Source organism: Schistocerca nitens, chromosome 1 (genome assembly GCF_023898315.1).
Source record: "Schistocerca nitens isolate TAMUIC-IGC-003100 chromosome 1, iqSchNite1.1, whole genome shotgun sequence".
Lineage (NCBI taxonomy): Eukaryota > Metazoa > Arthropoda > Insecta > Orthoptera > Acrididae > Schistocerca > Schistocerca nitens.
Genome location: NC_064614.1, coordinates 133029214 through 133044430, shown reverse-complemented (window position 1 = coordinate 133044430; position 15217 = coordinate 133029214). Strand labels below are relative to the sequence as shown.

Here is a 15217-nt window from a genome sequence, read left to right as displayed (position 1 = left end):
ATGCCTGACCTATTCAGAGAGACCCTACATTTCTCCACCGATAGCGGAGGTCGAGAAATTTGCACCCCAGATCTCCGCAGAATCGTCTGAGCCTCTGGTTTAAGCCTTCTACTTGGCTCCAAACAAGAGGACCGCAATCGGTTCTGGGAACGATACTACAAATAGTTAGCTCAGATTCCACCCCGCGAGCGAGGCAATCCGCCTTCACCAACTCCGAAAGGAGGAAATACTTAATTTTAGTCTTCTGAAATTGTTTCACTGGCAAAAGCCCCAAAATGATTTCTCCCTTCAATGTGGCTAACAAGAATAGTTATCAAATAATATCACAATGTCCCGATAGTCAAACAGTAAGTTTTCCTTTACTTTCTTATTTTCTCCTTACATCCTGCAGCGTATCCACACCATTCATCTAATGATCTCTGTGTTTAAGTTGTATGTGCATAAAAGTTGCTCAACAATACATAAATATGCTTACTACTTTCAGAAATGTGATGAACTTGTTGCTACAGCAAAATGATAAGTTTACGAATTACACTGTTGAGTTACTCCAGATGTGGATGAAATTAATCACATAATAAATATTAATCGTCATAATGCCTGATGAGGAACTCATAAACTACTGACAGCTTGTTACCTCTTTTTGCACTTCGTACACCGAAATGGTGTTTCATCACTGTGGATTGTTAAATGTTCCTGCAGAATCCCTTTTGATGTGAAACTGTGACCACACTGTTCACACACAAATGGCCTCTCGCCAAAGTGAACAGCTTTTAAATGGGAAGATACATTAGACCTGCTGCTGAACCTGCAATATATTAAAATCGTCAACCAAATCAAATAAGCACTTAATTAGAACAATTTTAATACTAAATGTAAAGGAATATGCAGAAGTATACACTGAGTTGCAAATAGGCACAGCAAAAAGACTGTCACAAATTAGCTTTCGGCCAGTATATCCTTCGTAAAAAATAGATGACACACACACACACACACACACACACACACACACACACACACACACACACTCTGCAGTCTTGTGTATGCGAGTTGCATTTGCGTGAGAGAGAGAGAGAGAGAGAGAGAGAGAGAGAGAGAGAGAGAGAGTGGAGTATGAGTGTGTGTGGTCTATTTTTGAGGAAGGCCGTACTGGCCGAAAGCTAAGTTGTGACAGTCATTTTGTTGTGCCCATCAGTGACTCACTATATGGTGGGTAGCAACTTTCCTTTTCATAATACTGTTACATTCCATCATGGATTTTCCATTGTTTGATTTTTACCAGAAGTACACACTCTTATTTGTAATAAAATCTGCAGAGTGAGTCACTGACCTGTGAACCATGAAAGGGAAAATATTTGAAGTAGATGATGAGTGCAGTATACAGTGTTGCTCAAATCTAAGGACTTCTTTTTGTGCATTTCGCAGAAGAAATCACTTGTTTATTGAGACATAAGATCCAAGAGAGGAGAGCAGAAACAGCAGAGGGCAGGAGAAGCAATACAGTATAAAGGGTCGGAAAGAACAAAATCTGAGCAATGTGGAAGGGGTGGGGGGGGGGGGGGGGGGGAGTTGGAGGACAGGTGATCATATTTTGCTGCAATCTCAACCGACTTTTCACCATACGAAGCACATTCATGAAACAGTTTCATGAGCAAAAAGGATCCAATTGATAGTAGCAAATACTCTTTATCAACATGAAGACACTAACAACTATCATATTACATAAGCTACCTGGATCATCCCTCTCCCGATACGAACCAGCTCGACTGAATGCTGTGTACAAGACCTTTTTTGAATTTTTGAATACATTGTATCTGTTCCTGTCATGACAAATTTAGCCAGCTGTGTACTACAATCCACTGTTGTCACCTCTTCTTCACCCACTTCTAATAATTAAATTCATAAACGCAAGCTTTTACTTCCCTACTGGTCCTTTTACATAGCTCAAGCCTCAAACTAGAAATCTCCTTCCCAACCCCCCCCCCCCCCCCCCCAACTCCACCCTTAATTATTCAGTTCATCCAATCCTCTTACACCCACCCATTAAGATGGTGAAGAAGCCCTTAACAAACTGGTAGAGTGGTCTCAGGAAAACAGCCTCATCAAAAATAGGGGTAAGACAAAAGCAATGAAATTAAGGACAGACAGAAACCTGGCAAACAATGACAGCTCTATCAAAATTTTTTGAGAAAGTAATATATTCAAGAGTAGCCTCCCATATTTGTAAAAATAAAGTACTAACAAAATGTCAGTTTGGTTTTCAGAAAGGCTTTTCAACAGAAAATGCCATATATGCTTTCACTGATAAAATATTAAATGCTCTGAATAACCGGACATCACCCATTGGTATTTTTTGTGATCTCTCAAAGGCCTTTGATTGTGTAAATCATGGAATTCTTTTAGATAAGCTAAATCATTATGGTTTGAGGGGGGCAGTGCACAAATGGTTTAATTCATACTTAACTGGAAGAATGCAGAAATTGGGGGGCTATCAAGTACGGGGTCCCACAGGGTTCGGTCTTAGGTCCTTTACTGTTCTTGATATACATTAATGACTTACCATTCCACATTGATGAAGATGCAAAGTTTGTTCTTTTTGCTGATGATACAAGTATAGTAATAACATCCAAAAACCAAGAACTAAGTGATGTAATTGTAAATGATGTTTTTCACAAAATTATTAAGTGGTTCTCAGCAAACGGACTGTCTTTAAATTTTAATAAAACACAGTATATACAGTTCCGTACAGTAAATGGCACAACTCCAGTAATAAATATAGACTTTGAACAGAGGTCTGTAGCTAAGGTAGAATTTTCAAAATTTTTAGGTGTGTCCATTGATGAGAGGTTAAGCTGGAAGCAACACATTGATGGTCTGCTGAAACGTCTGAGCTCAGCTACGTATGCTATTAGGGTTATTGCAAATTTTGGTGATAAGAATCTCAGTAAATTAGCTTACTATGCCTACTTTCATTCATTGCTTTCGTATGGCATCATATTCTGGGGTAATTCATCGTTGAGTAGAAAAGTATTCATTGCTCAAAAACGTGTAATCAGAATAATTGCTGGAGCCCACCCACGGTCATCCTGCAGATATCTATTTAAGGATCTAGGGATCCTCACAGTAACCTCACAATATATATATTCACTTATGAAATTTGTTGTTAATAATCCAACCCAGTTCAAAAGTAATAGCAGTGTCCATAGCTATAACACCAGGAGAAATGATGATCTTCACTATGCAGGGTTAAATCTGACTTTGGCACAGAAAGCGGTAAATTATGCTGCCACAAAAGTCTTTGGTCACCTACCAAACAGCATCAAAAGCCTGACATATAGTCAACCAACATTTAAAAATAAATTAAAAGAATTTCTAGATGACAACTCCTACTCATTGGCTGAATTTTTAGATATAAATTAAGGGAGGGGGGGGGGGGGGAGAAAAACCTAACTTAAACATTAGTGTCATGCAATATTTTGTGTAATGTAATATTTTGTACAGACATCTTTTATTAACCTGACACGTCCCACATCATTATGAAGTGTCATATTCATGATCTATGGAACAAGTATTAATCTAATCTAATCAGAAATTGTCAAAGGCTACAAATAAATAGGGCTTACATGGCAGGTGATTGGCGAAGTGTTTTCCAAGCACACTGAAGATGGTAGTATGAGCAATGAAGGCAACATTTGACATAATGAAGCTGGATCTGCTACCCATAAGAACAATCCTGAGGCTGCTCAACATCTGGCCCACCACATCAAACGATATCCATTGAAGTCCTGAAGGCTGCTCATAACCTAATATCTACCCCACAAAGCACCAGCCTCCTTAACGACAGGCAGGAAAAAATACACAGTACACGGACTTATCAGCAACCTTGCGATGACAAATAACGAATGGATGGAAACCAGCTTCCAGCTGTGCTACCTGTAAACAAGGGTAGCAGCCCACAGACTACATGTCTGAGTATGCTCAAAAGAGATAGAATGAATCGACCGGGGAGGATCTCACAATACAAGTCACATCACTGAGTGTAAAAAAAAAGAACACTATGACTGTCTCACTATGCAAATGATGAAAACTTCAATTAACTAATTAATACCTTTTGCACTTGACTGCACAGTCTACTCCCTCTTTACTTCTCTCCTGAAGAAGACTCAAAACGACCTACAGATGAGAAAAACAATCAACAAAATTTTAAGGTATAGGAAAACGATAATGCTATCAGAAGGTAGTAACAATAATTGATGTAACACAGCAAAAACAAAAGAAAAGAGGGTACACGGTTAGCCTATGTGGCGAGAACGCCAGTAGCCAGAACACTTGCTAAAGCACAATGGCAAGAATGAAAAGAAGAAAAGAACAATCATTAGAAAAATAGGCACACACACAATCACACCTATGCCCCTATATCTACATGCCACCAGCTGCTTGTGTGGATAGAGGGAAGGAGAGACAGGATACAGGACGATGGACTGGGGTGGATAGCTAATGGCTTGGAGGGAGGAGGCCGGTTTGCCAGCTAGGAATGGCTGGAATATAAGCTAGGCACGTGATGCATGGGTTTTGGGACCAGTGGGGAGTGGTGCACATTGAAGGTGACATGAAATCGGAGGGGGTGATAGAATGGAGCAAGGATAAACTGTTTGGTGGAGTGTATGGGGACTGTGAGTTACTGGATACTGAGGCCTGGATGGTTACGAGAGTGAAGGATGTGGTCCAAGGATAACAGAGTGTGACTCTGGAGAGTTACTTGATGGAAAAAATTGTGCTGAGGACAACAGGACAGTTTTGTGACAAGAGGATATTTGATTGTGTATAAGTTATTGCCACACATGGAACACAAAGGGGAATGACCCAAAATTCTAACAACAGCATTGTATGAGGGCGGGTGGGTAGAACTGGATGTGACATGTACTAGTCAGTTGCTAGGAGAGTATTATAATTGTACTACAGTGGATGAGGAGTACACAGAACAACGTGCAACCCATTTGTAACAGCCGTGAATGATGCTACAGGATATCTCTCAAGGCGCACACAACCACGTTGGTTGAAGGTGAGAGGGGAAAACGTGAAATAAGATGTGGGTGAACAATGCATGAGAGAGATACAGATTACTAAACAGTAACAAAGGAAGGACAACATGGGGTTTGAGATGGAAGGGAGCCATAATGTGGTATAGTTTTATAGGGAAGTTCTGTTAGAATATACTCTAACTACTACATTTCACTTTTGATTACACCCACCCCTCTTCACACATTGCTTCCATTAGAATTTTATGTCTTTCCTTTTGCTTCGCATGTGTGACATAACTTATGCGCTATAAAAGATCCTCATCACAAAACTATCCTATTGCCCTCAGCACCATTTTACCTCCTTTTCACTTCTCAAATTCACACCCTGTTATCCTTGCAACACTTCTTTAGCTCCCAAAACCATCCTGGCCCCAACAACAGGTAACCTACTGTCCCTCCACCTTCTACCCAAAAGTTTCCCCTTCTTCCATCCTATCACCCACTCCCAATTCATGACCTCACTTCACCTTCAGTGTATGCCACTTCCCAACACCTGTGCATCACATGCCTAGCCAGTGCACCTGCCACCCTTCCCTCCCACATTCCTAGCAGGCAAACCAGTTGCTTCTCTTTGAGCTGCTAGCCACCCACCTCAATCCCTCTCTCTGCCTCCAACCTTACTCTCCCTGTACCCAGCCCACTGAACACAACCCCCTCCCAAACCCAGTCCACCTGCTAAAATGTATGTTCAGGTATGGCCATAGGCATAAGGGTGTGTGTGGGCGGGTGGTCTATCTGTACTTGAGGAAGTACAAATAGCTTGAGAGAAGATTACTCTGAAAGTTAGTAATTTTCTTCCTTTTTTGTGTGTGTCTGTCAATGGCTCAATGCTTCTGCTTTTCAGGGCATGGTCTCCCTAACTCCTACAGTATTTACATTCTACCAGAATTTTCCTACAAAATCAGAAAAATAGTGTGGTTATAAAATAATAAAGAATTACAGAAAATGAATCAAATGATATGTGAATCAATAAACCATGGGGGTGCAAGTAATAACTTCCTTACACTGTGTTTATGAGCTCATGGAGATGCAAATGGATCGGATTTACAAACAGTGCAGGCAAGAGGCCTGAAGTTTCAGCTGACTACATACGAAGTAATTTTGAAATATTGGTCTGATTGCAGATATTCTGAAGTCTACATGTATGTTAATGGGAGATTTTCCCCAAGTGAACCTTAGCTATGATGCACTTAATCATGTAGAACAGGGTTATCAGAGAACTTTAAAGTGTGAGATGATGTTGAAAGGTTATGGAGAGAGTACATTTCTCACTACCGCAAGCATGACTTGCAATACATTTGGAGGTGAGCAAAATAAACAAGACAGAGATGTGGAGTGAAAGACTGGAATTAGATTGGTGTAGGATAGTTATAAGAGGACTTTAGGGAACGATGTCAGTGGTGACAAAGGAAGCCAGGGAATCTTTCTATAATAGAGTAGTGATGAATGACAAATTTGAATGACAATATTTGCAATTTGCTTTCCATGATAATGATTAGGGAAGAAAACTGGGTAAGTCAGAGAGTTTAGACTGTACTGGGCATGGGTAATCATTTAAAAGTGAAAAACTGTCAGAAATAATCAATATGGGATTATTAAGGGATAACAGACACAACAAAATAATTTGATGCACTTAAATGTTGGTGGGATGTTCCTCTAGGACCACCGTGCTCAACCCGTTGATCGCGATCGACCTGTCAGACTGCCACAGCTTTACGAGTCGATCTTTTTAAAACATTGGCTGAAATCTGTTTAAATGAGCTGTTTTTGTAGTATACCAATTTGTTCACACTGAGTGTTTCACATGATACTTGTAGGCAGTAAAGCCGATGACAGTCTCCATCTGCATTTCACCACCTCTAGTGTTTGCACCAAGCAGCAAACACTACATGAGGAGGAGATTCTTACAATGCATTCAAGTTCTTCATTTTTGAAAATGATTTGTCAATCCAAAAACCTGCCCACCTTTCTTTAAGCATCATTAAATCATGCATCAACAAGTGCTTTGTGGACATATTTTGAGACTGTAATATGTTATGAGTATTGCCACAAAAATTATCAATTCAATTCACTCACAACTGCTACAGAGAAGAAAATTTAAGAGTGCTACTAGAAGATTTCATTGACCAGTATGGAGACCTGCTATTGCGCACTGAGGTTCGATGACATGAGTACAGGTGTGACGCTTAATAGTTTTGAGAACTTCTGCCAGCGATAAAATCTTCTGTGTCTGAAACAGAGGAAGATTACTGCCAACTGTATGATTTAAGCTGTTTGTTGGCTCTGGCATTTGCAATAGTTAAACTAAAAGAGTTAAACAAGAAACTGCACAGAAAAAACCAAACCTTGTGACTCTTTGTCTTCTATAAAGCGTTTCATCCAAACACTTTGCCTTTGGATTGCACAGTTACAGAAATGAAATGTGAGATACTTTTCTCAAAGACATTTAAAACTACAAGATCGACAAACATCATTGGATCAAAAAGCTCCAAAGAGTACATGGCCAACCTGACAGCACTGAAGACAAGAGTTTGAAAACCAATTTTCAGATTTCAAGGCAATGGAATCTGTCCTATCTTTCATAGGTCAACTTTTCCAAAAAATTGGATTTGGAAAATATTTCAAGTAAAATGTGTACTCTTTTCTCTTGTAGTGAGACTGGACTTGAAGAGGAAAGAATTTGATTTCAAAGACACGCCTGTATATTCAGACTGGAATAAAGATAACATTTGGAAATGAGAGAGTGTAAGAACTTTCCAGGAGAATGAAAAGTGGCATCAGATGTTTCATCGATTTTGGATCAACTTATCTATGTGAGGCAGTGTTTTCAATGATGAACATAGTGAAATTTTAAGTGTAGAAGTAAACTGACTGATCTTCATCTTTCAGACTGCGTAAGGTTCGCTCTGACAAATTATTCAGTAGATTATAATAAACCTGTCAAAGATATATAAAGCCAAGCATCTCACTAAATGTTTGTGATGATGCATATTTTGATTTTTTTCACATGTGTAATGTCTTGAAAATTGAGAGGCCTACAACTTTTGATGGAGAGAAATTACCTCTTATGTACTTTGTGTAATTAAAATGGTTAACTTTGGCTTTGATTTTGTTTTGTGCTTAGACCTTTATGAATTTTTAAGTCAGTAGATCTCTAAATGGAATAGATTGTATGTAGTAGATCTCAAGTGTAAATAGGTTGAGCAACCCTGCTCTAGAAAGGAAAAAACTGCCTGCCATTTCCTTTTGGTGGCGGTGAGGCTTGAATAATTAGCGATGCTACCTCACAGCATTTAAGTGAGCATGGAGGATGGGAAGTTATCAGGTAACAGCTGGCAGTAGACAGTATCAAGAGGTGGCAAGCAATTCGTACATAATTTACATGCACATGATTATACAAATTAGCCTACATGAAGTAGCATCTGGCATTCTTTGCTCTGTAAGTGACTGCTTCCCAATTCCAAAAGTTCATTTAATGCATGGTAGAAAAAGTTTCAGTTTTACACTCAAAAAGTATTTTAATAAATTATCAAATGTGTCTTCTTTTTTTGAATTCTATGTCAGCCATTGCCTTGTTAATCGTATTTGTACTGAATGCTGCTCCTCCAGCAGTTAGCTTCAAAGATGTGCAAAAAAATACATTTATGGTAATATTTGAAATAAAGACATACATTTAATAACGACAGGATATGACTTTTGTCATAGACACATGAGACTTGTGTGGCCATGGGAGTGTGGGTTTAGGTACCTGTGCGAGTGCATGCACTACTGCGGGAAAAAAAGCAGCGCTCAAAAGGTAGTGTGAATGGTGTTTTCTGTTACGTGTTTCACTGTGCACCACACATCGACCTGTTGTGAGTGGTTGTCTTTCCCTTATTTTACATACATAGTCTTTCCATTTAGAAAACACAACATGCAATCTAATAAAATACCAAGTACAAACAGTAACATACAGAAGTGAAGTATAACATTAAAACTTACAGCCAATTTTCTTTTTACAGCATACACAGCTTGTCTACTCGATGTCAGTTGCCTAATCTCCAGGCAACAAGCTTTACAGTATGTCATATAGTAACAGCATTGTTATATGACACACATATTTAATGGCAATATTGTGAAAAGGACAGACTGCTACTCACCGTATAGTGGAGATGTTGAGTCACAGAGAGGCACAACAAAAATGTCTGTCTGGCCTCAGCGGCCAGAGGCAATGATCATAAGTGTATGAGTTGTGCTTGTGTGAATGTTTGTGTGTTGTCTACTTTAGAAGAAGGCCTTTTGACTGAAAGCTCACTTGTTAAGCAATCTTTCTGTTGTGCATGTCTGTGACTCAACGTCTCCATTATATGGTGAGAAGCAACCTATCCTTTTCATAATATTGCCATTATTCCATCCTGGATTTTCCACAGTTTGATTTTGTTTAAATACATATTTAACATTTACTAAGCAAAACAGAAAAAGTAAGTATTCTCCCACATTAGTCGCTCATTTCTTATCACACTTAAACTTAGCCACAAAAATTGCATTTGGTAAGATGTAAATTTAGATTGTGCTGCAACCTTCCAAAAAACACACACACACACACACACACACACTCACTTACTCTCAACAATGCAGTGTGACTTAAACAGTACAGAAAACATAGTTCATACTTTTCCTTACTTTTTGTTGCAGACACTACATGGGTAGATGAGCCTCTCTTCCCGAGGTAGGTGAACTCGCTCATGGTGCCTCAGTAGTGCCTCACAGTGGAAACGACGGGCACACTTACAACATACAAATGGTTGTTGCTCCTTTGGCACGTGTGATAAGACATGTAGGTCATACAGTGACTTGCGGGAGAATGCTTTGTCACACTTATCACATCTGCAACAATAAACATTCCAAAAATTTTCATTGCTGAAGAGTGGCATTAAATGTTTCTTAAACCATTTGGAAACAGGCAGAGAGGAGGGGGGCGGGGGGGGGGGGGGGGGGGAGTTATGAGCTACCCTTATCTGCACATTAACATAAAACTGATTTCCATAGACTTCTTAAAAATAAAAGAAATGGAGATGGGCTAAGACTTTAATTTAGGTAAGGCAAATTTATTCATTCTTTAAATGAAAATGTGACAGGTTGCAATCCTTTTCTTTCTCCTGATTACAGAGGAAAGATTATGATGCAGATAACAACACCAAAACAGCTCTAAATACTAACATGATCTTCGCAACTAATAATTAAAATTTTTGGTCTGCATCATGTAGTTGCTTCTATGAGTAACAAATTAAGGACACATTTCAGTATGCTCAGAGGTGAAATATGTGTTCCTTTAATTAACTGCTATGACATCAGTCTTTGATCAATACTAAAACAACCGATTTAACTGTAAATGTCATAAACAGGATTTAGTTACTCCCAAATACATGCATAGCACTATACAACTTTAGAACATACACTTTGTGATCAAAAGTATCCAGACATCTGGCTGAAAATGGCTTACAAGTTCGTGGCCCTCTCCATCGGTAATGCTGGAAGTCAATATAGTGTTGGCCCACACTTAGCCTTGATGACAGCTTCCACTCTCGCAGGCATACATTCAGTTAGGTGCTGGAAGATTTCTTGGGGAAAGTCAGTCCATTCTTCACAGAGTGCTGCACTGAGGAGAGGTATCAATGTCGGTCGGTGAGGCCTGGCACGACGTCGGCATTCCAAAACATCCCAAATGAGTTCTATAGGATTCAGGTCAGAACTCTGCGGAGGCCAGTCCATTACAGGCATGTTATTGTCATGTACCCACTCCGCCACAAGTTGTGCATTATGAACAGGTGCTCGATTGTGTTGAAAGATGCAATCAACATCCTCGAATTGCTCTTCAACAGTGGGAAGCAAGAAGGTGCTTAAAACATCAATGTAGGCCTGTGCTGTGATAGTGCCACACAAAACAAGAAGGGGTGCAAGACCCCTCCATGAAAAACATGACCACACCATAACACCACTGACTCCGAATTTTACTGTTGGCACTACACACGCTGGCAGATGACAGTCACTGAGCATTCGCCATACCCACACCCTGCCATCGGATTGCCACATTATGTACTGTGATTTGTCACTCCACGAAACATTTTTCCACTGTTCAATCGTGCAATGTTTACACTCCTTACACCAAGCGAGACGTCATGTGGCAATTATCGGTGTGATGTATGGCTTACGAGCAGCTGCTCGACCATGAAATCCAAGTTTTCTCACCTCCCGCCTAACTGTCATAGTACTTGCAGTGGATCCTAATGCAATTTGGAATTCCTGTGTGATGGTCTGGATAGATGTCTGCCTATTACACATTACGGCTCTCTTCAACTGTCGGCGGACTCTGTCGGTCAACAGATGAGGTCAGCCTGTAAGCTTTTGAACTGTACGTGTCCCTTCATGTTTCCACTTCATTATCACATTGGAAACAGTGGCCCTAGGGATGTTTAGGAGTGTGGAAATCTTACTTACACAAAAATGATACAAGTAACACCACACCCCCTGACCACGTTCGAAGTCCACGAGTTTCGCGGAGCAACCCATTCTGCTCTCTAATGATGTCTAATGACTATTGAGGTTACTGATATGGAGTATCTGACAGTAGGTGGCAGCACAATGCACTTAATATGAAAAATGTATGTTTTTGGAGGTGTCCAGATACTTTTGATCACATAGTGTATGTAGCAGTGAAAATATAAACAACATAAATGTGCATGAATTAATTCGGAATATAACTGTATTGAGAAATTCTCAGTTGATTTCCAATTTTGAAACAACGAGGAACTGTTCTTTTCTCAAATTAAGAAAATTAATTTCACAAATTCTGTTGTATTAGCGCACTGTAAAAAAGCACAATTTTTTATCATGGTGCAAAAATTTTACTTTTTAAATGCGTCACTAGTACTGCTTTTTTTAATGAAACATTTGCTGAACTATGTGATAAGGATCAGCCCATTAATCTGAGGCCATCTAAAAAGTAATTACTATTATTTTATAAAAGTGAATAAACCCAAAGTGTCTTGAAATTTCGGATATTTGATTATTTGGTGTTATTTACAGGGTGTTCTCATATTCCTCTTAGAGTAAAAGACAGTGTGTGTAAATTAACAAGTGAATACTGAACATTTCTTGTCTTTCTTAACAAAGGGTATTGTACCACACTAGTCAGTTGCCTACACATGTAATAACTGCTACTCTTTCACTCAGCTAGTGCAACAGAGTGGAATTCATTGGCTTACAAGTTTGCTCCCGTAGCATACAATTCGTATGTCTTAGTTTCTGCGTCAAATCATTATCTACGCACTGCTCATGTCTTACTACTATGTGCAATTTTATACTTTATTTATCCATTCTTTTCAGAGAATTATTCTGAAAGTCTCTTTTCGTTTGAGAATCTTCATCATCACCATCATAATTATCCTTTCAACTTGTTTAATGTGTTATATAAAGCCTCTTGCTAAAACATATTTATATTGTATACTTCCCAAATGATGCAGGCTTCAAAAGTTTTTATCCTGAATTAAATGTTTTGTCAAGCATATTCCTTTTTCCATAAATATGCATTCAGAAATAATATATCAGTGATTCATATCCAGCTTTATATGTAACCTAATCAATAGCTCTACCATAGTTACTCATACATTTTGATGCAGTTATATCATTACTACTGGGTGATTTATTTCTTTAGAAACTGCCAAAGTGTACATTCAGAAAGGTTTACAGTTTTATCAACTAAGAAAAAAATTATCTATTTTAATCTTGATTTGCACATATCTAGGAGTGCAGAACAGTATTAAAAAGATTTGCCACCAAATAAATGCACCAGCTGCATTTTTCTTTTTCTTTTAAATGCCATGAGCAGTTTTAGCCCCAAAGGCCATTTTCCAGTTGTAATGGGGACATCCTTCTCTAGAATTACTTTTCCTCAACAGTAGTTGTCAATACCAGTACTTATTATCATTCAAATTTTGGACAGGTCAGTATCATCTCAGTTGCTTTTCAGAAAACTTTCATATAATTTTATACACAGTATAACGGAGATGCTGAGTCGCGATGTTCCTGTGTGTGGTTTCAGCTGCCCGAGACTGCAGACGTGTGTGCAAGTTGCGTTTGCGTTAGTGTGTGTGTCCATGTGTGTATGTGTGTCTACTGCTGAAAAAGGCCTTAATGGCCGATAGCTATAATTGTGTGAATCTGTCAGTTGTACCTATCGCGACTCAGCATCTCGCCTGGGGTCTGAAACCAGTTGTGCCATTTAGAAGAAAATGGAAATTGCGACTGGTGCATTTAACTGATTTCAAATCAATACTACAGTTGCAGAACCTACCCCACAATGGTCCAGAGGTTGGACAACTACAGGCATCTAATCAAAACATTGGCAGTTAAGACAGTTCATTAGCAATGTAACAGGGACTTGATATCATTCTAGAAGTACTTGAAAATGGCGATAGATACCAAAGCAGTCTGTCAATAATAAAGGTTACTTATTGTAAGCAGTTATTCTGGTGCGTCTTTCTAATAGATAAAAATTGAAATGTTCAACTGACATACTACAACATACCAGTTAAAAGAAAACAAAACAGAGAAAAAATTGTTAACACTATGATAGTGACTAAGAGTTCTTGGGTTCAGAGTCAGCTGCGTGTACTGTTATTTAATGATAATTTTTGTGCATACACAATACTCACTGTGTCCTGTTGAACTTGAAACTTTTGAAATCATCATAGTGCATCTACATAAAATTGCTGGAAATTAAGGAATTCTTTTTCTGTCCTATATGGATGGAAATATTACATAAACACTCAACTTGCCACTCGGATTTTCCTAATTGGACTTCTGGTTTCAATGAATTAATAATTGAGAAAGTATTCTGAATTGTGGATAAAAAATAACAGAAAAGATGGTTATGGTAATAGAAGTGATTACCACAAATGTCTCTAACATTGAGGGTAGCAAAATGGAAAAAAATCTTGAGATTTTTATGTGCCACAGTACCTGTACTGAAAAGAATCAGTGTGAAGCTGCCTGTGCTTTATGATTGAACCTCGATTTGATAACACTTGGGAACAAATACAGACGACTTGTGCCTGCACATCATGCACCTGACGGCAGTGGACAGCAAGTGAATTCCAGTTGGCAAGCACTTCGTGGCACACGTGGCACTCCCACCTAAAACAATGAAAATTGCAAGTCAATATGTACATGAAGTGTAACTCTGATTAACATACAATAGGAAAGGCTATTTTAAGCATTCAGAAAACACTTCTACTTTCTTCACAGATTCCCTACATGAAGGTTGGGATGGAAGCATGAAGACATATAAACATAAATGCAGGCAATCATAAGTGTTGGCTAAGAAAGAACAGCCATACACAACCTGAAAACAAATCCTGACCTAATCATCCTGCCTGCAGATAAAGGTTCCACAACTATGGTTATGGAACACAATGTCTACCTGGCAGAACGCCTCCACCAATTATCTGACTTCCCCACCTATAAACTCTGCCGGATGGATTCTATCCCAGAAGTCCAACACAAACTCCAGTCCCTCCTTAAAGCATTAGGTTCTTCACTGAACATCTCTTCACCCTGTCACATTCCACACATCCACCTTCTAGATGCTCCCCAAAATCCACAAACCCAACAATCCTGGACACCCTGTTGTGGCTGGTTATTGTGCCCCCACTGAAAGAATTTTGGCCCTCATTGATCAACACCTCCAACAAATTGCCCATATTCTAGCCTCCTATGTCAAAGACACCAACCACTTCCTTCACTATCTCTCCACCATCCCCACCCCTTTAATTCCTGTGTCCCACTTGTCACTGTCGACCGACCTCCCTATAAACCAACATTCATCATGCGTATGGTCTTACCACTATTGAATGCTACCTTTCCCAATGTCCTTCACACTCCAAACTCACACCTCATTCCTCATACACCTTGCTAACTTTATCCTAACCCACAACTACTTCTCATTCGAAAGGAGGGTGTATAAATAAATCCATGGCACACCCATCGGCACCCGCATGGCACCCTCTTACGCCAGCCTTTTTATGCGTCATTTAGAGAAGACCTTCCTAGCCTCCCAAAACACCAAAAACCCTAGTCTGGTTCAGGTTCATTGATGATAT

General features: G+C 39.2%; 1 protein-coding gene across 1 annotated transcript in view; it reads right to left on the bottom strand.

Annotated features, from left to right (window-relative positions):
• The window catches only part of LOC126212684 (uncharacterized), an 83873-nt gene that overhangs the window by 22163 nt on the left and 46493 nt on the right, over window positions 1-15217 (bottom strand). The window contains exons 5-7 of the mRNA XM_049940452.1: window positions 14079-14252; window positions 9741-9944; window positions 635-805 (exon numbers count right to left, since the gene is read on the bottom strand). Of these exons, the coding sequence (XP_049796409.1) occupies window positions 635-805; window positions 9741-9944; window positions 14079-14252 (549 nt within the window). The remainder of the gene's footprint in view (window positions 1-634; window positions 806-9740; window positions 9945-14078; window positions 14253-15217) is intronic.